Genomic DNA, 24,717 nt, shown 5'->3' on the forward strand with positions numbered 1-24,717 from the left:
GGACTGGCAGAGGATGAAGGTGCCATGGCAGCTGCCAGGAAAGCATGTGCACAAAGATAGAAGATCTTTTTGTGGTCGTGGACCAGTTGGACGTTGAGAGAATGGAAGCCCTTCCTGCTATTGAATCTGAGTGAGCAGTCATGGGTGCATCGATGGCACATGGGTGAAATCGATGATGCCCTGCACCTAGGGGAATCCAGCGATAGCAGTGAAACTCACTGCCCACTGTCCCTATAAGGCCGCCACTGTCGTGAAATGAATGTACTGTCCAGCTCTGGCCAAGAGGGCATCAGTGACTTGCGAGATGCAGTGGTGTGCAGCCCCTTGCAAGATGCCACTCAGGTCCTCCGCTGATCCTTGGAAGGGGCCAGAAGTGAAGAATTTCAAGGCTACAGTGACTTTGACGGCTACTGGCAGGGCATGGCTACCAGTGCAGTGAGGTCTTCGGCGATGAGGGCAAAGATGTCTGTGACCATCTGCATGAATGTCGCAGTCTCCTGTGGCATTGGGTCTTGGTCATCTCCAGGTAGCTCCGTCTTCGGCGGTAGACCCTGTGGTGAGGGTATGGCCTCCATTACCTTCCTGCCCCTCATCACCACTGTGCCCAAAATCTGACGGTCGTGCCCCCATTTCCAGCTGCAGCCTTCCTTTTGGACATATGGCTGCCCAATTGTCCTTGGCAGTTTTGCCCCCTGCTCTTCTGCCCCCGTGATGTCAGCGAGTGACAACCCTGGTCAATGCCCTAGTGGTGAGTGCTGAGTGCTCACTCTCTCTGCCACCAGTGCAGTTCCAAGAGCACCTTCTTACCAAATGCCAAGTCACACTATGCCCCACTGACCCTCTTATGGGGCTGGGGTGATGCCCTGGGACAGCCATGACTGGCTCCCCATTCTGTACCCACCTCCCATTAGCAGATCTGCAGCAGACATCTCCTGAAACCCATGCTCTCCCTTCAAAATTCCACCCTCCCCCTCAAACAAGTTCTCAACGAGCTTTCTAATTACTTTAATTGACCTCAATGTGGGGGGGGGGGGGTGAGTGGGATCCCTGTTCTGCCTTTCCCCTGCCCTGGTAAACAGGAACGGCATCCTGAAACTGATATTCCAGCTGGCACAGGTATTTTCAGCATCCCCACCCCCCCACCCCACCTCCTTTCCCGAATTCGGGGGACGGAAACTTCAGCCCAAAAAGTCTGCAAAGGGTTATACAGGTTAAGTGAGTGGGCTAGAAGGTGGCAGATGGAGTATAATCTGGAGAAATGTCAGGTTACTCAACTTGGTGGCAAGAATAGTAAAACAGAATATTTTTTAAATGATGAGAAACTAGAATATATTGGTGTTCAGTTGGAGTTGTGCGTCCTTGTACATGAAACACAGGAAGCGAACCTGCAGGTACAGCAAGCAATGTGGAAGGCAAATGGGGGTTGGAGTACAAGAGCAAGGAAATCTTGCTGCAATTGTTCATGGCTTTGGTGAGACCACACCTGTATTGTGTACAGTTCTGGTCTCCATACCTCATGTAACGATATACTTGACTTAGAGGGGTGCAACAAAGGTTCACTAGATTGATTCCTGGGAGAAGAGGTTTGTCCTATGAGGCCAGATTGAGTAGAATGGGCCTATATTCTCTGGAGTTTAGAAGGGAGGTGATTTCATTGAAACGTATAAGACTTTGAGAGGGTTTGACAGGGTAGAGGCTGAGAGGATTTTCCCCCTGGCTGGAGAGTCTAAAACACAGGGGCACAGTTTCAGGATAAGGGGACTGAGATGAGGAGAAATTTCTTCACTTAGAGGGTTGTGAATCTTTGGAATTCTCTATCCCAGAGGGTTTTGGATGCTCAGTCATTGAATATATTCAAGGCGGAGATCGACAGATTTTTGGACTCTAAGGGAATCAAGGGATATGGGGATTGGGCGGGAAAGTGGAGTTGAGGTTGAAGATCAACCATAACCTTTTTGAATAGCAGAGCAGACTCGAGGGGCCATATGACCTACTCCTGCTCTTATTTCCTATGTTCACCTCACAATGTACCTCTCCTTCCAGTCAGGATGTAGTATGATTAGGCTCCACAAGTTCTCCATCACTTTATGATGAGGGCGCAGTTTAAAAGGTATCTGCATCCTACATTTCTTTCATTTTAATTGAACAGGATCTTCTTATGGGGTTCCCCCAGCAACAAGCCAGGACAATATCCAGTTTTTACCATTGGAGCATTGTAACACAAGAACTTCTTGTTCTGGTAATGGATTCCATGAAGGATGACATAATTACAGTCAACTTGTGCTCAATAGCTGTGATATAATCTATCTACTACATCATTAAACATTAATACTTGTCCTGTTTGAGGAAACATTCTCCAGAAAATTTCATTGTGCAGTTACAAATCATTGTAATTTTTCCAAAGTACCTCCTATGACTGAAAAGGCATGATGACAACAACTTACATTTAAATAGTAGGTTGACTGCAATAGATGTCCCAAACACTTGGCTGAATTAAAACCAGGCATTAAGCAGCAATGGGGGAGGTAACCAAAGTTATAGTTAAAGAGGTATGTTTGGAGCAGGCTTTTGTGGAAGTGACAGTAGTATTAAGGCAGAGGAGTTTAGGGACATCGTCCCAAAATGCTGAAGGTTCTGCGACCAAAGATGGAAAAGGAAGGATGCAAAAGAGGCCGAAGAGTGAAGGCTGGATGTTGTTGCATAGGGCTGGAAGAGGTCCTTCTATTGCACAAAATAACATTCTAGGGTGAGAGGAGTCATAGGTTAATACAACATTCAACAGCATGAAAATGTTAACTCACTTTACATAATATGTGATGCTGTTGAATTATGAGGGTGGGGGGTGCTGTTTTAGATTTATGCTAGAAGCAGGGAATTATTCAATAAATATATTGCCCACAGTGTAGTTTCATTTTTCACATCAGTAAATTTGCTGCTTCTCAAGCAAACGTAGCTGGAAAATTCTGCACCCCAGTCAATGTGTTTCTGACCAATAAAATGGGATGCGGATGCAGAATTTCACAACCTGTGCTCCTGTTGTGTGCAAGGAGCATTGATGTGAAATGTTTGCCAGAGAATTTACAGACAATATGATAAAGCTGACACATGATTAAAAACTTAGAACGTGTAAGCAGGAGAAAGGGATAGTTAATCCTACAATGTTATTTATTCAGATTATCACTTATCAGCATCTAGAGGTGTCATATAAATAGCTCGAGTGATCAATGGCTGGGAGTCGCAGGATATAATACTGCTGAATATAAAAAAGAATGACTGTGCAGTGCTGGACTGTGATTTTAAGTCACTCAATGAACAACATCTGTCTGTATAAAACATGTGCTCACTGCAGGCTGTTAACCAAGTTGAAGCACGTAGAACCAGTGAATTTCAATTTAGCTCTTCCTGTCATGTTTCAATCTTTCTCAAATGCTACTAACTTCCTGTTCTGATCTGAAGGACAGTGCTATTTGCACTCAACACATTGTTCTATACTTTATGATCAGTAATTGCTACAAAATCCTCCAACAATAGTGTTGCTTTCACAGTTTTCGAACACTTAAATTGTGCATAACCAATAAAACTGGTGAAATTTCCAGCTGTGAAAGGCACACTAATTTTATGAAACCTGCTTGACAGATCAGGCAATTGACATCCTGTTTGACAGCTTGATGTCCCACTCAATTCCCACACATTTTGTTGGATGTTGCTTTTAATAGTCTACTCCAGATTAAGCATCATCCTCTACCATTAATTATTCCATAAATGGATAATAATAAGTTTCAACTCACTGCTTACCAACAAATCTATTCATTTTCCCTTCTCCTCACAACACATGTTATGGCTTAACCCATGCTGGGAACCACAACCTGACTTCTACTGGCAATCGCAGGATGCATCACTATTCAGGTTGTGCTAGGGATTGGATCAGGCTGGAGATACTGTACCACTGAGAATCCAATTGAGCTGTAGCTGCCAGCAGGAGTCAGATCAGGTTGGTGCTGTAAGTTAAGTCCACTGCTGATTCTGTTAGTTCTCCTGTCAGGTATGACTGTGAGCACTGAATTTAGTTTTTGTATATATCCTACCCTGAGCAAAACTGCATGATTTGTTCCAAGTTGTTCTTTAACAAAGACCTGACAACATTTAACAAGCAAATCTTTTATTTTGTGGTAATGGAATTCCTATTTGTTTAATTACATCTACGCTGTTATATTTTATGCAATTGAGGAAATTATAGTCCTAATGGACTATATGCACACTATAATGCACACACACTTGAATAGATTTTTAAGTTATAATATGTAACGAATAAACAAAAGTATAGCTCCTATAATTGTTATTCATTGGAGTTTTCATAACGTCAGTGTAAATCACATTTTGTTCACATGAATTCTTGTGTGGTAAGAATTCTGTGCAAATTATTATTATGTTTCAACATAATTCGGTTTAAAGTAATGATGGAAAGAGACCAGAAAATATCAAATTCAAAAATGCTGAACAGGGGATGAGTTAATTTCAGTGATTTCAGAAGGGACCTAGCACAGGTAGCTTGGAAAAGGTGATACCAGGGTAAAGCAGTTACAGAACAATGGAGGACATTCAGGGAAAAGATAGAGCATTCGAAGCAAATGTGACCTGGGTGACAAAGGAAATAAAAAAGACAGAAAAAGAAGGCATATGACAAATGTCAGAGGCAAGTTTTAATTAATAACCAGGAAGGTTGTGGAAAGTACAGGAGGGAAATTAAGAAGTTCATATGGGAAGCATAGAGAGGTTACGAGAAAATAGCAGGCAACATTAAATTAAACTCAAACACTTTATAAACATATAGGGCTGAATTTTACTGCCCCCACCCCCCCCCACTGGGAGTTGTGGCAGGGGGGTCCGGAAAGTACTTCTGGGAGAGGCCGCCATGCTTCCCGACACCAGAAAGGCCCCGCTCCCATATTACCGGCAGCGGCAGGTCCTTAGAGCAGTTCCCCCAGCCGCTCGACGGCGGCACCCCAATATGTAAAACATTACTTATCTTGCCTGATTATGCACCTGCTGTCTGTCGCTCCACAGTTCAGCATTTTTTGCCGTCCCGTTCACGAATGAGAAAAGCTGACGGAACATCAGAAGTAGGAGTACTCGCTCACAGTGCAGGTAAGTCTGGATATACCAGGGTTTCAACTCTGCATAGTTGAAGGGATGTGGGTGGGGGGATGGTATTACTGGGGGCACAACTCTGCAGACATGAAGGGAGGTTCTGCGCATTCTCCCTCCATAAACGGTGGCCACTCTGCACCATTGTTTGTGTGAGTGAAGGAGCAATGGCACTACTGTCATCCTGTGTGTGGGGAGGGTACACACAGGTGTGTAAAGGTTATCTGGCTGGTGGAGCAATCGATGCAGCTGTTACAATCTGAATGTGGTCATGCTGTGCCACTCTTAGTGGGAGCTAAGACAGGCAATGCCATGCCACACCATATAGTTGACGCATGAAAGCACCTGAGGTACCAGTCAACATCAATGGCTGCCCTGTTAGGAACCTTCGAAGAAGTGAAAGAACTGAGTTTAACTGCAACTTGGAGATGGGGATGGTTCATCCTATATTATTTGATCCACTTCTAGTCAGGATCCATATGCGCCCCAGGCAAAACCAGCAGGAAGATGCAGCCCATGTAGAGGCCTCCGGTCATCAGCAACAGCTGCCCCAAGGAGAGCTCGCCACAACAGATCACCGCGCATCTACAGGTCCCACATGATATACTGCAGATGCCAGAGCGCCAGTGTCAGAGGTGACTGCGGATGTTGAGAGAAGCGGTGACACATCTCTGTGCCCTGCTCTATGATGACCTGCAGCCCATGGGCTTTGGTGGACATCCTATGCCTGTGGCCCTCAAAGTGATAGTGGCTCTTAACTTTTACTTCTCTGCATCATTTCAGGGGTCCACCAGAGACCTTTGTGGGGTCACTCAGCCAGCAGTGCACTGCTGCATCAGGGCGGTCACCGATGCCCTGTACCAGAGGGCAGGTGACTATATCCGCTTCACGACAGACCCTGAAAACCAAGCCCAGAGGGCTACTGGTTTCAGCTCCATCGCGGGATTCCCACAGGTGCATAGGATCATAGACTGCACCCATGTGGCCATCAAGGCTCCTGCCGGGCGACCAGCTGCATAAATAAACCATGAGGATTTCCTCTCAATGTACAGTTAGTAAGTGGTCATTGCAACCGCTTTATGCAAATCTGTACCCGCATTTGAGGCAGCTGCCATGACACCTTCATCTTGCGCCTGTCCCAGCTGATGCTGTTGCAGACTCAACTGGCTCAGATGGAGGAGTGGCTTCTTGGAGACAAGGGATACCCCTTGCAGACATGAGACACCCCACCACTGCTACAGAGGAGAGATACAACGCCAGCCACGGAGCTACAGGAGCCACAATTGAGCAGGCAATCGGCATGCTGAAAATGCGCTTCCGCATAAATCGGGCGGTGCACTGCAGTACGAACTGGAAAGGGTAGCTCATATCGTTGCTGTTTGCTGTGCTCTGCACAACTACGCACTCAATGAGGGGGTGGGGGTGGGGGGGGGGGGGGGGGGAGGCCTTGCAGGATGATGAGAGATGTGGGTAGGTCTCCTCCTCAAAAGATGAGGACGCTGAGGACTTGCAGCAGGAAAGGCACAAGGGAGGACAGAGAGCATCAGGCACCGCATGCCAAGGCAAGCAGCGAGCAAGAGATGCACGGCAACGCCTTATTGATCAAAGGTTCACCACGCCATAGGAGTCACCATGTGCTCTGCATGCCACATAGCACCCTCGTTCATCTATTGTGCAGCAGTCCACATCTGCAACATCTTTGCATCCACCATTACTGGCAGCAACAGACTGAGTCATTGTCCAAAATACTGCATTTGTGGAAACACATATAAGTAATACTGAAATGGCAATGATGTTATTCCACACATTGGCAGTCTGAAAGGCCAATGATGTAATGGGAGAAGACACGATGGGTACATGCTGGCACACTTCATTCACACAGTAAAAGCAACACACATTAGTGAAGAAGATTTCGAGATTGAACTTTTCACAGTGTTGTGTCACCCGTGCAGACCCATTTGTGTCACGGTGGTTTTTGGAAATGCTTGCAGGTGCTCCTTCGCGGTGCCACTTCTGTGCTGGCAGCCTGACTGGAGGGAGGCTGCTGATCAGATTACTCTTTGGCTGTGGATGACTTTGGTGGTCATTCTCTGTGCACACAAGGCCTGGAGGGCCCCAGCTGGCTGGGGGAGTGCCCGTTCATCCCCTTCTGGCATTGGATCCTTTGATGCCAGGTGGCCCCACGGCTACTTACCTTCTCTGCCACCTCCAGCCAGGCTGCCTTGGTCAGGCGGGAGGGCCTCTTCTTAACATTGCTGGGGAAAAGGACCTCCTACCTTGCCCGCACAGCCTGGAGGAGAGTGAGCAGGGAGGCATTGCTGAACTGTGGGCCACCCTGGAGCGCCCCTCTGCCATCCTCGGATTTTAGTCTGGTCCTTTATATGCAAAGGTTATTCCACAGTGTAACATCTCTAACTTCTGACTGCAAGGTTTGTTTTGCACATGTTTGAAAACTAATGCAGGACTAGTGAGGAAATCTGTGCTGTTGTCCTGGTTTTTCATCTATGACAGATCGACACAGATATACATGTTCACGTACACTTTGCTTCTGCAGCAGTTGAACATAATTATTGATGCAATATTTCTGGTTTGTGATGCAGCTAGAATATAAACATATTTTCCTGGTTCTTTAAGTAGTTTCAATTCAGTTACATGTCTTTTCATATAACAGTTAGCAATGAAATGATTACAGATTCCAAATGCATATTAGTCTACAGCTTTTCATATTCAGGAAAGTAAAAGCCCATAATATGTAGATATTCTTAAATGATGTTTTTATTTCTGATAGTGCATTTTCCTTTTATGATACAATTCAGTTCCACTTTCTGCTATGTGCAAAATTAAGGTTATTTACCCAGGTGCGGCACGCCTACAAGAAGGAATGTAACACTTGAGTGGAAGAAGAGGATCTCAACTCCGCAGGACACTGGGACAAAGCAAAGTAAGTATGTGGCAGCAAAGCAGAAAGTGCAGGGGAAACTCAGCAGGTCTGGCAGCAACTGTGGAGAGAGAAGCAGAGATAACTTTCAGGTCCAAGATCACAGACCTGAAAGTCATCTTTGTTTCTCGCTCCCTGATGCTGCTAGACCTGCTGAGTTTCTCCAACACTTTCTGCTTTGCTGCCAGATTGCCAGCATCCCCAGTCTTCTATAGCGAGGTAAGCATTTATTTGGCAGCTGTCAGGAAGCAGGAGTTGGGGCGCTTTAAATAGCACCTGCTCCTCAGCTCAGCCGACGTCCATCAGGGCGCCGGATGTCCTACTTCCTGCCATGTAATGTGGGGGATGGGGGGGGCAGAGCATTGCCGTGTTGCTAATGAGCCACCGCACTGAATATAGCAGCACCTCAGCTTCCAGCTATCTGCACGGGTGGACTGACATCTTCAAAGTGTACCACTGCGATCAGCGGAGTGTTCGTAAAATAAAGTGTAAGCGGTTTGCTAGGAAAAATGTTGGGTATATTACGGACCAAAAGGGAAATCTTCATGTAGAGGCACAGTACATGGCAATAGTATTAATTGAGTACTTTGCATCTGTTTTCACAAAGAAAGTGTATGATTTGAAGGTTACACTAAAAAGGGGAGGGAAATTATGGACAGAATAGTAATAGAGAAATGTACTTGCTGAAAGTTGGTAAGGCACCTGGTTCAGATGGAATACATCCTAGGTTGCTGAAAGAAGAAAAGGTAGTAACAGCAGAGACACTGGTCACAATCTTTCAATCCTCATTGGATGTAGGACCAATGCCAGAGGGCTGAAGGGTTGCTAATGTTATATCAGTAATCAAGAAAGGGAAAAGGGATAAACCATGAAACTACAGGCCAGTCAACCTAACATCAATTGGTGGAGAAGTTATTGGAAACCATTATCAAATACAAAATAAACCTCCATTTGGAAAGGCATGGATTAATCAAGGAGAATCAGCATGGATTTGTTAAAAGTAAATTTTGTTTGACTCACTTGATTGAATTATTTGATGAGGAAACAGAGAATGTTGATAAGTGTAGTGCAGTACATGTTGTATATATGGACTTTTGGAAGGCATTCAACAAATTGTCACATAGGAGGTTTATTAGGAAGATGGATGCCCATGGAATTAAAGGGAAAGTGGTGGTATGGATACAAAATTGGTTCAGTGACTGAAAGCAAAGGGTGGTGATGGATGGATATTTTTCCGGACTGGGAAGTGATTGCAGCAGTGTTCCTCAAGGGTCAGTTTTGGATCCATTTCTCTTCACTATTTTAATAATAACGCAAGTTCGGGTACAGGGAGCAACAGTGTAAAGTTTCCAGGGGCCAAGTGGACTGAGTGTCAGTGGGAAAGCACTTGGGTAAGAGTGATCATCGTATCATAAGGTTTAGATTATTAATGCAGAAAAGCAAGGAAAGAAATAAGGTAGAACATCTAGATTGGAAGAGGGCTAATTTCAATCTGATGAAAAGGGATATTGCCAGGGTAAAATGGACCAAAGTCTGACAGGAAAAACTGTAATAGATCAATGGGTTATCTTTAAGAAAGAGATGCTTCAGGTACAGGTTAGGTACATTTCGACAAGGGTGAAAGATAGGGGAGCCAAAAACAGGGCTCCTTGGATGATAAGGGAGGTAGAGATTATGATGAAACAAAAAAAAGAGGGTGCATGATGCATGTCAGGTGAGTTCTTCAAGTGAGAATCAAGCCACATGCAATACGTTGAGAGGGGAGGTGAAGAGGAAAATAAGATTGGCAAAGACAAAATATGGGAATAGGATGGCAACCAACATGAAAGGGAACCCAAAAGTCATCTAGCAGCATGTAAATAACACATGGGTTGTAAGAGGTGGCGTGGGGCCGACTGGGAAAAAGACTGGGGAAAAATATGCTTAGAGGTACAGGACAAGGTTAGAATACTTAATGAGTACTTTGTATCAATGTTTACTCAGGAAGAGGAATCTGACAAAATATTGGTAGAAGTGGAGAGAGTAGAAGCAATGGATAAGGTAAAATTTGAGAGGGGCAAGGTACTGGAAAGGCTGGCTATGCTTATGGTGGATAAGTCACCTGGTCCAGATGGCTTGCAACCTAAGTTACTAAAGAAAGTAGGGGTACAGAAAGCGGAAGGACTTGTCATTATCTTCCAATCCTCCCTAGATATGAAGGATGTGCTAGAGGATTTGAGAGTGGCAAATGTGACACCCTTATTCAAGAAAAGGTGTAAGGACAGTTCTAGCAGCTACAGGCCAGTTAGTTTAACATCGGTGCTGGGTAAGGTTTCAGAAACAATAATTAGGGAAAAAAGATCAACAGGCACTTGGAGAGGTTCGAGTTAATTAAGGAGAGCCAGCATGGATTTGTAAAAGGCAGATCATGCTTGACTAATCTAATTGAATGTTTTGATGTAGTAACAGGGAAGGTTGATGACGGGAATGCAGGGATGTTGTCTATATGGATTTTAAGAAAGCACTTGATAAAGTACCATATAAAAGACTGCTTAAGAAAATTGAAGCTCATGGAATAGGAGGGTCATTGTCCAATTGGATAAAAAATTAGCTTAAGAACAGAAAACAACGAGAGGTGGTAAATGGTTCTTATTCAGACTGGAGGATGGTAGACAGTGGTGTTCCCCAAAGGTCAGTGCGAGGACCACTGCTTTTTTTGCTATATATAAATGATTTGGATCTTGGAATACAGAGCAGAATTTCAAAAATTGCTGATTTGGAGGAGTGGCAAACAGTGGCAAATGTACATTTTGAAAAGTGTAGATGAGCAGAGAGACCTTGAGATCTTACTGCTTTAGTTTTTGGTGGAGCGACGAGACCATTTTCAGGTTGTGAACCTGAACATAAGAATAGCGGGTCTTCCAGTTGTTGTTTCTGGAAAGTGACCAATGAATAGCCCGCTGCCAGGCTTCCCAACCAATTAGGAAGGGCTGGCAGGATGACACAGCCATTTTGTCAGGGGAATGATTTCTGCTTAAAGCGACCACGGCATGCTGCAGAGAAGTTCACCAGCTGTTTTTTTTTAGTCTGCAGCCCCCATAGGACTGGAGAGGAGACCTGGAAAGGCTGCTCCCTGGGTCTCCCTCTCTTACTTGGAGGTCCAGCTGAGGAGCTGCAGCGAGGTGATCTATCCCAAGGATGGGAGGAACAGGAGAGCCTCTTCAACCAAGCAGAAGTGGATGGAAATGTTTGAGGAAATGAGAAGCGACAGTGTGTCGACTCCAACCTGGAGACAATATAGCAAGTGGATCTAGGACCTCAGGAGGGCATGACAGGTGAATGGCATGACGCTGTCAGGTGCTAAGCCCTGCACTCTGACTTGCCCAGCATTCTCCTACACAGCGGGCCTCAGGTTAACAGCTTGCAGCTCCACTCATTCCTGTCTCTCCACACACCTCCTCACATCCCCATTCTGAGCAGCCAACATTCACACTCACCTTCAGCCTATTGCCCACTCGCACTCCATGACTCGCAGTCACCTTCCACAAATGGTGTCCTTACCTCCTGTCTACACAAGCCATTACAACCACTCACACCTCCCTTGCACACAACATGGCGAAAGGCAGAGATGCATGGTTGGGAGACGTGGGGGGTGGGGTGGTGAGCCTCCAGTGATGGGTACCTTGTCAGCCACTGGCAAATGTGCGCCCACCTGGTCCACTGAATAGGTGGTCTAGCATCAAGAGGCTGCAGATGTCAGCTGCAACCTGCCATGAGAGCCTGAGTTGCCTGAGGCACTGGTGCTCGCACATGTCGGATAGCTGGTCCTCTGCCTGTAGATTCCCTGTTGGGGATCCTGCCTCATTCCATCTGCATCTCAGTGGCCATTCCCTCTTCCCTGTGGAGGGGCATATGGTTGAGAAGAAGGCAGCTGGTGCTGCTGCTGGTGCTGCTCCTGTTGTAGCTGGAGCATGTAGCAGTGGTAAGCCCCCTGTTGTAGACCCTCAGCAGAGATGCACAGTGGAGCTGCATAAGCTGCTCCAATGCCACTCTGAAGGCTAGCAGCAGGAAAGTGCAGCTAAAGGTGGGTGAGGTGCTGGTCAGGTGAAGTGCCTTCCATGCATCTGGCAATCACCTTTCACGCAGTGATAGCACTCTGACAGAAGGAGGCCTTTGCATAGGAGCCTTTCACCTAGCCATGTCTGCAGTTCATTAATGTAGCTGATCAAAGCCTTCACAGCTTTTAGTTGCACTGAGCAAGTCCCTCCCATTGTGCTCCCACCTTCTCCAACTTTCCAGGTTGGAGACATAGCACAGGTCTGATCTCCTGTTAGGAAAGAGGGAATCTAAGTGCAAAATCCCTCTTAATTGCCTGCTTAACAACTTTGATTGTCTTCGTACCCTAGCCGCAGGGGTTCCCGACTTCACTCCCCACCCGCCTTGGGAAAGACGGCAGGAAGTGGGAACATGAAGGGATAATGGCCCGACGGCATCTTTTGCTCATTTCCTGGCCCCCCTGTCTCCACCAGCCTGTGAAAATCCTTCCGTTGGAATCCATATGTACAAATCCTTAAAGGTGGTAATAACTTGGTTGAAAGAATATGAGTTACTTGGGTTCATAAAGAAAGGAATAGAACTTAACAGCAAAGAGATCATGCTAGAAATGTACAGGTTTGGCCTCAGCTGGAGTATTGTGGACAATTCTGGGCACCACACTTTAGGAAAGATGTGAAAGCCTTAGGTTCTACAAAGGAGGTTTACCAGGATGTCACCAGGGATGAGGGACTTCAGTTATGAGGAGAGGTTGAAAAAGTTAGAATTGTTCTCCTTGGAACTGAGAAGGTTACAAGGTGACCTGATGAGAGATTTTGATAGTGTAAATAGGGAAACAATATTCCCTCTGGCAAGTGAGTCAATAACTAGAATTCAAAGATTCAAAATCATTGGCAAAAGACGTAGAGAGCAGATGAGGAGAATCTTTTTCATTCCGTTGTTGGGGTCTGGAACGCTCTACCTGAAAAGGTGCTAGAAGCCAAATACATAAATAATTTAGAAGAAAGTTGGATAGCTACTTGAGGATGAGGAACATACAGGGTTATAAACAAAAAGCTGGGAATATGGAACACTGCACGACTGCTCTTTCAAAGAGTCAGCACAGCCATAACGGGACAAATGGCCTCCTTCTGAGCTGTAAGATTCAATGATTCATCTGTGATATGCTTACCTTTCGTTTGATATCATTAAACTGAGAGAACATTAAAGACCAGTAGAATGCCAGCTCCATGACGTAATAGTAATGTAGATCAGGGGTTAGAGCCTGTTGAAAAAAGAAAACCTGTTAATATAGAATACATAGTGCTGTATTAGGGTCAGCAATGCAATACAATAAATAGCTCTAAAAAGAGCTGACTGCAAAATTCTTGACTGGCAATCCCTCAGTTGGGTCATGGTCAGTCTTATGAGCACAGATCTTTAGCACTTCATAACAGTGACTATAATATTGTGTTTTGACATTATTATGGTGCATTCATATAGTTCAAGAAAATCAGTGAAATTGCTGTGTGATAACATACCTATGAACATATTTCCACTGACATTTCATGTATCCTGTTTTATCAAATAGGAGCAAACATAACAGATTTTTAAAGATGTTATTTATGATTCAGTTGATTTAAGCTATGCTAATACAAGATGTTCATTTGCTATATTGAAAAAAATCGATTTCCTGGAACATTCTGAGTGAAAGCATTTCCCAAGTTGGAGAAATGTATCATGAGAGAAAAATATCTACTAGAGCAGGGTGAATGGGAAAATGTTGGGAAAACTTTAGTAAAGGCAATAGAATGGAAACAAAATGTTATTGACTTTTTAACCTTAAAAGGAACATTTAGAAGGAGTACTTTTAATTCAGCGTTGCCCTGTTTTGAAGAGAAAAATAATATTCACCAATATCTGGTTCGACAATTTTTTGAAAAGATTCAGTTTGTTACCTGCAAAATGATTTAGAAGAATTTTAACACGGGTGAGCAAATATATTTGGGCTGTGGGTGGGGTGAAATCCAGGAAATATGCGGGTATGTTGGGAAACTGGCTCCAACCCCTCAACTTCTTCATTTCACCCCAGTGTGTTAGGCTGCCTGTACGTAACCCCCTTGGAAGAGGAGAGTTGTTAATTTCAATGTTAATCAGCCAATTAGAGTGATATCAACATGGGCGATATTAACTTTAGCTCCACGGGTTTCCCAAGCATTCTGGAACTCGCTAGTGAAAATAAGATGAGAAGACATCAGCAATTGAGGGGACTGAAGCCAAGGAAATACATCAGTAAGTATTCAGTACTCACTGATACATTCTTAGCTGCTTGCATGAAATGGTTTGTTCACAGTACTTGTATTGAGAAGTCACTTCACCCACTTTGAAGGTGGCATCTACGCCTTGGAGGTTCGGAGGTCTGATCTGCATTTTGCATCTGATCTATGGGTGGAACTGTGTTGTTTTGGACCTCAGATGAGGACCAAGTTGACCATCAGCAGCAGCAGAACCTACACTAGCAACAGCCTGCTGCTGAGGCCTGCAGTTCCACAGGAGAGAGGGGATGAACAGAGGGATGCAATTTGCAGGAGGCAATAACCAGCACACTTGAGAAGTGTGAGTCGCCTAACTATCTGCCTTACTAGTCCCACTGAAATTTGAGTATCTGAGCTGGTGTGTGGTCTGCATAAGTCCTGTGACGGTGCACCCTCAGAGTTGTGTGGCTTCCTCTGAGGAATCATTGATATCAACCATGATCTGGACCACCACCTGCAAGATGCGTGAAGGCCCTGGGAGAGATAAAAGATGTGAATGAGTACCATCAAGGTAAGAATACTTGAAGTTATCAATCTGCACATGATCATATTATACTTACTGTTGGCATAAAGCCAACATGACGGTGTTACATGTCATGCAGCTGTCTGATATTTAATTCGGTCACCAGGCAGCTGGGAGGCCCCTACACCCACTTCTCCAATGACCAGGCACACTGAGACTCCACTGATTTCCAGCACCTGCACTTCTGCATTTGTTAGCTGTGAGATAGCTGGAGGGCCACCTTTGGTTCTCTGCCTTTCTCTCATGTTCTGTGCTCCCTTCTGCAAGGAGGGAAAGGAGACCTATGAGTGAGAGTAATGGCATGTGTTCAGCCAATAGATGGAGAATATTTGTTGACTGTGAGGTATAGGCATAACATTGTGTAACAGTGAGGGTGAGGGTCAGTGGTGAATGGTCAGGTGGGGATGTGAGCAAGTGCATAGGGGTGTAGGGATGGGTGTACCTGCAACATAAGTTAGTGTGAGGAGTGATGTGCTTGAGAAGGCAGAGTGAGGGTGTTGGGGTGAATTGCACAGTAGGATGTAGGTGAATGTACCACTGTACTCACCTTTCCTGTACTGCTTAGGTCATTGATCCGCTTCCTGTATTATATCCACAGGAACTGCACCATGCTTCTGCTGCTAACCTCTTGTGCGACCTCCAACCATGCCCGCCTTGGTGTCCCCAGCTGGATTCTTCCTCCTGTTGCTAGGGAATCCTCTGGGTCCTTACAGCCCCAAGCAGGACATTCAGGGAGGCGTCACTGAAATGAGGCATAGCCTTTAACCTCTGGAATCCATTCTGGCACTTCCTTGTCTTTGGCTCCCAAACTCCAAATTCCTTCAAATTGTTTGTTTGGGGTGTCCCTTGAAATAGTGGAGTTGAAAATCACATCATGTGGGTCTTCATCTGGCCCACAGATGCTATTTGGTCAGGAAACTGGAAATTATATGGCAATGTAGTGACTGGTTTAAAAAGCCACAGACAGCTGCGCTGCATTGACTTCTGGGCTTCCCACACTTTACTGGACTCCCATTTCCATTGTGCAAACTTAAAATCCAGCTCCTCATGTCAGGTCTCCCCCCACACTATGCTCCCCCACCCCCTCCCCAGTCTATTCCATAATATAACCCCAAGTAACCCTGAGCAACAGCTCCAATGGAAACAATGGGAGCCCCAACTATGGATCAACCAGAGGGCCAACTTAGAAAAGTACTAATAATATATAACTGGGATGGAGAGTTAAATCTGAGGAAGCATCAGCTCAAGGAATATAAAATGAATTGGACAAAATATGTAGCGGGAGTCAAACAATGGCAGATGAAGTTTAATATGAACAGGTGTAAAGTATTGCACTAGGGCTGAAATAATGAGCAATATTAGTTCTCCATGAATGTGTTAAAATGCTAAAGATGAAGTTAAAAGAGAACTAGGGGCTTTGGTAGATTGAATGCTTGCATTTCTTCCAAATGCAAAGCAACAATCAACGAAGTCAACAGACTTCTGAACTAGGCAGCCAAAACAGTAGAGTACATAACCAAATGAAGTCATGTTCAAACTATACAGTGCTCTGGTCAGATTACATCTTGAGTACTGTGCCCAATTCCAGTTATAAATTTCAGTGCTGGTGACATTTCAGTGCACAGAAAACCATGAAGCTGATCCCTTAGTAACATATGGAAGTTATGCGGAAAAACTGGAGAAACTTAGGGATTTCATCTTAGTGGTATATAAGATAGTAACTGGTATGGAAAACTGTAAATCCAGAAAATCACTTAAAACTAAATTGCAGTAATAGAACAAGGAACTTAGGTTCAAACCACGATAAACTAATTTAGGACTGATTATCATAAACTTCTTCACACAAAAGGACCTAAATTTGAAAACGAGAGCAAAATGATCACTGCACTTCAATTGTGCACCTGTTATTGTGGGCTTGGGAACTGCGCTGAATTGGTCCCCGTGCCTGTTTAGCATGAAATAAGTGAGTTGCCATTGAGACTGGCAGCTCTTCACTCGCAGCTCGCCTAATAGGCGAGTGGGGTGGGAAATTGGATGTCACTAGTATGAGCTAAAGTGGAGGTGCGCTGTGGCTGCAATCATCTTCATCTCAACTCTAATGAAATGGCTGGCAGAAGAAATGCTGGAAGGGTCACCCCACCCCCCTCCAACCCCTTTCAGATGCAGCTTTGGAGGTGCTAGTAGAGGAGGAAGCTCATTTTACACCCAGTGCCAAGAAGGTAACCAGGCTAAATTACTGGCAAAGGATAGTGTCAGAAGCATTGCTCCAAGGAGCTGGATACAATGCAGAGAAAAGTTTAATAACCTCACAGCAGCTCCTAACTCACTATCTCTCATTACTCTCTGCTTAGTCCTGCATTACCTGTAACCTCGGCTCTTCTCTTCCCCACTTCTCACCACTCTCTTCTAATTACTGAAGCACACTTCACTACCTCTTTTTTGTTAGTGCTCCCCTTATCTGCAATTATCTTGTTATCCTGTGCAATTTATTAAACAGATATTAAAACAATAATTGACAGTTTGGGCATTGTAACAGTTTATTGTTGGGCACGCTCCAGACAAGCTTAAGCTATTGCCAGTAATGTATATTGGAAGTACAGCCTGAGATGTCTGGCCATTTTTTAATGACAAGTACTGTAGCTCCCTTTTGATATCAATTATTAACTTTTAACAGCAAGTGTTGCCATGGAAGTTTTATCAATGTTATTATTCATGTTTAAAAGAGTACATTGAAAGTAGCTTGTTCTTTGCATTTTGTTTTTGATTCTTCTAAATGAATCATACATTGCTAACTTATTTTCCCTATCACAGTTTTTACTTTGAGTATGTTGCACAGTATAAGACAGATACTAAGCAAAATGCAGTAAGAAAATAGTGCATACTACTTAACCAGATTAAGCGCTTACAAGTATCACAAGTCTGCTAAATGTGCACTTTAATATTTTAAACCAAATAAAGTACTGCCTCCAATCACTGTATGAGACAAAATTGTAGTCTGGTAAAATATTTAGCTTTCACATTCTGATATATGTCCTGACTAGGAAACACAGGCTTGGAATTTTTAACAACCCTTTTGTAAGAGGGGGTAATATCTTGTTGCACAGAATGTAATTACCTTAAATTTTACTTAAAAAACAATTCTGGCAGCTTCAAATTGTAACAGCTTGAGGAATCTGTTACACTGTCACAATGATGTGCAATAAAAAAATTACAAATGGTTCATGGATGTTATCACAAGTTTTCACTGAATTACCAAATTGAGCAGAATTTCTGATGGCAGCTCTTCTGTTGCACTTTCCAAATATTAGTGTGATATCAATAATTTGCCATGGAGCGTTAGCTATCAAATCACAATAAATAGTATATATTCTAGGCAAAATAAATGAAATAATTTACTGAAATAAACCTAGACTCTTGATCAGACTGCAAGGTAGTAATAAATGGAGTACAATGATCATTTTGCTCCTGTTTTTCAAATTAAAGCCCTTTTGTGTGAAGAAGAATTTTCTGATAATCAGTCCTAAATTAGTTTATAGTGGTTTGAACCTGGGGCCCTTGTTCTATCGCTGTAATTTAGTTTAAAGTACTTCACTGCTCCTTTCTCCCATGAGATGCATGGTAGATCGGTTTATTTTAACTCACACTGTAAACTGGGATTAGGGACTTAATTTTCAGGCCCCGCTGAGACTGGGAATGGAGAAAGATGGGACCCAAAGACTACAAGCCTGGCTGGCGTGCCAGTTTCCCGAACCCATTCCTGGTGCTGGACTTTTTGGGCAATGTGAGTTTGGGGCTCAGCAAGGCTCCCCGCCTCCACCGGGTGGGCAGGCAATTAGACTCAATAAGAGCCTTGTTAAGGGTAAGTAATGGAGGCCTACTAGGATTTTCCAGTCAGCCACCAGTTTCCCAACGTGAAGGAGGGCAGTTTAACTGTCTGGAGGCAGGCACCTAGTGCCCTCTCAGGTACTTACACCTTTCACTGCAACTGGGTGCTCCTCTGAAGCTTGAAGGCCTCTGATTGGCCCTCCAGCTTCAAGAGTCCGTCCACCGCCCTTATCTGGACAGGGAACCTGTCTCCATGCCAATTAATGGCGCCCTGGTCAAAATCCAATGAGTGACTATTCCCCCCCTACCACCCCAACCACCCATCCTGGGGGCAGGTTCAGGACCTGGAAACAGTCCCAGCTCCATTTTCCTGCCCCAAAGTGAAAATTCAGCCCTAGATAACATAAGTTTTATTTATCTTTACTACTCTGACCATATCGTAATTGATGAGAGATTATCACCAGTACAGTCAATAAAACAAAGATTTATAATATGCATATGAATATGATGGAGTGGAACAATGTTTTGACTTCGAAATAATGTGGGAGTGAAGTAAATGTTGCAAAAGGATAGCAGAAGCTGGTCATTTTATTAAGTCAGATGTGTTTTTCAAGTAGCATATGGGGCAGTCAGCATTTCACACAGTCTTTCACTGCCTGTCTTTGCAGTTCCCATTCCAGACATAACAGACTGGGGAAACGGGGAATCCCTTTCCAAGTCCCGAGCAATGCTTTAACTTGGTGTTGCGATGTGGCAAGGACAAGCTGATTTTTAATTTTTCCTCTTTCTCTGCAAGGAAGTCCTACATAAAGAAACTTCATTATCTCAAGAAATCAAGGGTGTGAACTGGAACAACACAATCACCAGGCATTGTAGGTCCAACAAGCTTCACCACTGTAATGCCCAAGAATTTTCTAGTTTTTAATCAATGGAAAGGTGAGTTAATCTAATCTCAGACAAGTCTACAAATGAGAAGAAACTACATCAAACTGCATCTTTTAGACAGGGGTGTCCAAGCTTTTCGAGCAGGAGGTTGAATCCACATGGCACACTGGTTGAATGGTTCACATATGATTAAAACATCTTGGACTCGACAGAGAACATTTACAAATTTATTGAACAAAAATTCACACACACCTTCATAAGGTTGTTATTACATACAAGATTTTGGCTTTATATTTGCAATAAAACATACTCACATTTCTCGGATAACCTTTTACTATACTGCACTATAGAGTAGAAATTCTTCCTCTTGGATGGCAAAGGAGGTGCAATTCTGGCACAGTTGTAATGGGGAGCGATGGGAGAGTTCATAATTTGGAGCAAAACCCAATTCTTCCCAGTTTCTACCACTCTAAAGTTATCCCAGAAATCCTGAGCCTGGATGCTTGTCCTGCTGCCAGTTTGGTTACCATGTTAGGGTTCCACAGGAACGCTGCCCAATTTGTCCCCATAGGCCCAATCAAAATCAATGCCTGCTAACAGCAGATACAGATTCTGTTGCATGCCTACTGAAGGCCCAGTGAGCTTAATTACCTTTAAAAAGTTGCATATTGATTCCTAGAAGGGAATAAAGAAATTTTTCTGGCTAACTTTCTTCAGCCTGATCCAGATCTTGGATGCCCCTGCTGGAATTGGCAGCCGAATTGCCTGTTCAGTCAACTGACTGCCCAAAATGGGCAGCACAGTGGCGCAGTGGTTAACACCGCAGCCTCACAGCTCCAGCGACCCGGGTTCAATTCTGGGTACTGCCTGTGTGGACTTTGCAAGTTCTCCCTGTGTCTGCGTGGGTTTTCGCCGGTTTTCACCACCAAAGACTTGCAGGTTGATAGGTAAATTGGCCATTATAAATTGCCCCTAGTATAGGTAGGTGGTCGGGGAATATAGGGACAGGTGGGGATGTGGTAGAAATATGGGATTAGTGCAGGATTAGTATAAATGGGTGGTTGATGGTCGGCACAGACTCGGTGGGCCGAAGGGCCTGTTTCAGTGCTGTATCTCTAAATAAAATAAAATAAAATAAAATAAAATAAATAAAAGGCAAATCAGACCCCACACAGAATGTGTAGGAATGTAGGTACAGACCCATACCTTCCAGTTCTGTAGTACAGGGTGTTGATAAACTAGTCCATTGTGCCAGTATTTCACGCCATGTTTTTTTTTTAAAGGACAGTAGCTGGATCTTTTAGCTGTGAGTAGCAAAAATGTTTTACTCATAAATGAAACACGTTTTTTAAAACTCCAAATAATTTCCTGAACCATTGTTATACACCATTATTGCTGCTCTTTTTATTTAATGGAATAAGTATGGCACTTAGCAGTAATATAATGTAAAACATTAGCTAAAACAGTGATGATGGGCAACACTTGTTCAAAGGCAGAATAACATCATACACAGCTGTGATTTTGAAAGTTGTTCCCATTGAAGTAGAACATGAAGTAAGACATTTTCTAATCTTTCACAAGCTACTTAGTCCTAATTTCAAAGCTGAGAGAGTCCCTTTTTATTATCTGCATTTCTTCCTCCTGGCAGCACCACTGCTCCTAGGACTTTACCAATGCTATTTTCAAAGGTGAATGATAGTGAAGCAAAGTAATTCAAGCCTGATTTTTTTCTCCCCTCCTCCCCTTGGGGAAATTACCTGGCTTCCACAGTGCGGCTGAAATTGGGGAATCAGCATGTGCAGTATTATGGACACAATTCTGCACCTGCCATTCCATGGTCTTTTTGATCCATCCTTCTGCCTGAGTCCTGACTTCACACATCTGACTGTTATTATAAATCTCTTATGTGGCACCTTAACAAAGGCCTTCTGGAAGACTCTGCATACCACGCCCACTGCATTGTCCCCGTTTACTCTTTCTGTTACATCTTCAAAACTTCCAATAAGATTGTTTAAACATGGCTTTCTTTTTTGAAATCCATGCTGATTAATTTTTATTATTTTCTGTCTGTAGATACCTGATCATTTAGGAACAATTCTAATATCTTTCCTACCACTGACATTCTGAAAACTACAGTTCCCTGGGTTAGTTCTACCTCCCTTTTTGATGATAGGAATTACATTTGCAATTCACCAGTCCTCTGACACTATTTCTTTTTCTATTTTTTTTATATGGATACTAGTGATTCTGCTATCTCCTCCCTAATTGCTCTGAGGATTCACAGGTGTAATCCAGCTGAACCCACAGGTCTTGTCCTCTTTATGATTGGCTACCTTGTCTAATATAGAGAGTAAAGATAATTATTGTAACATTCCTCGACTTTTACTGTTGTAATTTCCTCTTTTTTAACTTCATCAGTGAAAACTGAGGCAAAGTACCTGTGCACCCACCAACACTGCATATCAGGAATTCCCAGGTATGATCCCCCACAGACTCCCAATGCCGGGTCCAAGCAACTGAGTTTCCATGCTTGCAACATGATTCTGAGAACTGATTCTTTTTTGTCTGCCAGTATTAACAAGATGAGCTTCAGCTATCAAATTACAACAGCAACACAGTATGCACTAATAGGGTTTGCAGTGAGATTCTCCCATGTTAAACATCTATTGCTTCTTTTAAATAAAGCCGGTATAGCTAGCCAATATAGCAATGCCTAACAGAGGTGCATGTTGTATGTAAATCATTGCATTACCTGGTAGGGATAGCTGTACCAACAGTGCCTTGTTTCCCATAGCCAAGGAGCCTATACAAGAAACAGAACAAATATTAAGAAACAATAACAAAGCTGCATCAATCTTTGAACATTAATACATCAGTGTCTTTAAATGAAAGCAACAGGCACAAATCAATGGTAAGGGGGTGTGCATTCCTTTTTTCCTTTCTTGGTTTCTTTTTGCACCAGACCTTTCTCCTACTTCTTGTTCCACTGTGTTCTATTTGAGGAAGTTACTTTGATTCCCCACTTATACCTCCCATTAGGGTTTCCTGCCAATTATTAAGGTAGGAGATAATTAAATTTACTCTGTGTGAGTGGGCACACCCAAACTCCTTAGATAAGTAAACTGGTCTGCATCATTTACAGCATAATCAGTTTCATTTATTGAGCATTTCTACTTGTTTAAAGATGATCGAATAATATCCACTTAAGTTGTGTAAATCTAACTCTCTCAATCTTGGAGAGTCAGCAGGAAAGTTTGGGCTTGGAATGGGAGCAAAGGCACAAAAAAGTACTGAGAAGTAGTAGAAGTAGAAAGAACATTGAAAATCAGTGCTAGAGCAGGAAATGTGCAAAAGCTTAGAAAGGGAGTGGAAAGTTGAGAAATTTCAGCAGAGGGAGAGTCAATATTTTCTTGATGCATTTTCACATGAATCTAAAAGCATATGACTGGGAATAGGAAAAACCCCACTGCCATTTTCATATTTATCTGTTTTAGTCTCCTAAGTGCTATCTTTCAGTATCACATTTCATCCATCAGTTTGGTTGGAGAGATTTCTGTAAATGCTGTTTCACAATCAGGTAGTGAGACTGATATTTCAATGTTTTCTCCCTTTAAAATAGGGCGGCACAGTGGCGCAGTGGTTAGCACTGCAACCTCACAGTTCCAGTGACCCGGGTTCAATTCTGGGTACTGCCTGTGTGGAGTTTGCAAGTTCTCCCTGTGTCTGCGCGGGTTTTCTCCGGGTGCTCCGGTTTCCTCCCACAAGCCAAAAGACCTGCAGGTTGGTAGGTAAATTGGCCATTATAAATTGCCCCTAGTATAGGTAGGTGGTAGGGAAATATAGGGACAGGTGGGGATGTGGTAGGAATATGGGATTAGTGTAGGATTAGTATAAATGGGTGGTTGATGGTCGGCACAGACTCGGTGGGCCGAAGGGCCTGTTTCAGTGCTGTATCTCTAAACTAAACTAAAATAAAGGCTGCGTTTGCTGATAATGCAACCACTAGGTGGCACAGTACTTGCACAAACGCAAATGCAGCCTCATGCACTGAAACGTCACTGACTGCAATATTTTAGGAAGCTGCCAGTAGTAAAGATGGTGCTGCTCAATTTATCACAAAAACGAATGAAACTCAAATCCCCAGTGGCTGCGAACGCTGCCTCCATCCTACCCCCAACAGTACTCCGCTTCTGTTCGCCGCCTGTCTGCTCGCCATTTGCTCCTTGCCTTGCCAGTCGCCGCTTCTCCCCTACTCGCCTCACCACTTCCTCCCCTCTGCCCTGCTCCCCGCTCCCTCCGGCTTCTGCTCCCTGCTCCCTCCCGCTCGCAGTCTCCCTCCCTTCCCCCGTCTATCTTGTCACTCTCACTCTCTGCCACTTCCTCCGTGCGGGGAAGAGAGACGGTAATCATGGAAGACAGCGGGGAGCAGAGGCAGAGCAGAGGGGGTGGGGGGGGGAGAAGTGACGAGGCGGGGAGCGAGTGGCCGACATGTCGGTTGAAGCGGGGAGCAAGTGGCCAAGAGGGGAGAAGTGGCGAGGCGGAGAGCGCGTGGCCGACAGATCGGGGTGGGCGAGGGTGAAGTGGGGAAAAAATGACGAGGTGGGGAGCGAGCGGTGAGCAGACGTTGCAGTACGTGATGATGCTTTCATGCGCATGCTCAAATTAGTTCTGGCAACCCGATGGTGATGTAGGCTGCGCACGCGCAGCACCATACTGACAGCAAGAGTCCGTTCTGCGCTTGTGCAAAGCTGGGAGCGCTCTGATGACATGAGCGCCGGGCTGTGTTGTCAGGAGTCACTTTGAAAATAGAATGCTCCTCTGCTGTACTATACCCTACCTAGTGGCTCAGCCATGAACTGGCACATTATGTTCAACAAGCACTGAGATATTTAAATTCTAGTTGAGGCTGGGATTCAAACTCCAAGGCCTGTAGATTGGGATTTGAATGAACAATTACTGGAGTTACTGAGTCAACACAAAACACATATCACTATCTGTTTGTACAAGAAAGTTATTGAGGAAGATTTTGTTAGCAGTGCTCAGAGATAACCATGTGATATCCCTCAAAGTACTTT

At 44.1% G+C, this 24,717-nt stretch overlaps 1 protein-coding gene across 3 annotated transcripts in view; it reads right to left on the minus strand.

The window, feature by feature from the left end:
* Window positions 1–24,717, minus strand: part of cers6 (ceramide synthase 6) — a 337,760-nt gene that overhangs the window by 72,760 nt on the left and 240,283 nt on the right. For all 3 annotated transcript variants that reach the window (XM_068034528.1, XM_068034527.1, XM_068034526.1), the window contains exons 5-6: window positions 22,395–22,445; window positions 13,287–13,379 (exon numbers count right to left, since the gene is read on the minus strand). In XM_068034528.1, the coding sequence (XP_067890629.1) occupies window positions 13,287–13,379; window positions 22,395–22,445 (144 nt within the window). The remainder of the gene's footprint in view (window positions 1–13,286; window positions 13,380–22,394; window positions 22,446–24,717) is intronic.

Source organism: Heterodontus francisci, chromosome 7 (genome assembly GCF_036365525.1).
Source record: "Heterodontus francisci isolate sHetFra1 chromosome 7, sHetFra1.hap1, whole genome shotgun sequence".
In the NCBI taxonomy this organism is placed as follows: domain Eukaryota; kingdom Metazoa; phylum Chordata; class Chondrichthyes; order Heterodontiformes; family Heterodontidae; genus Heterodontus; species Heterodontus francisci.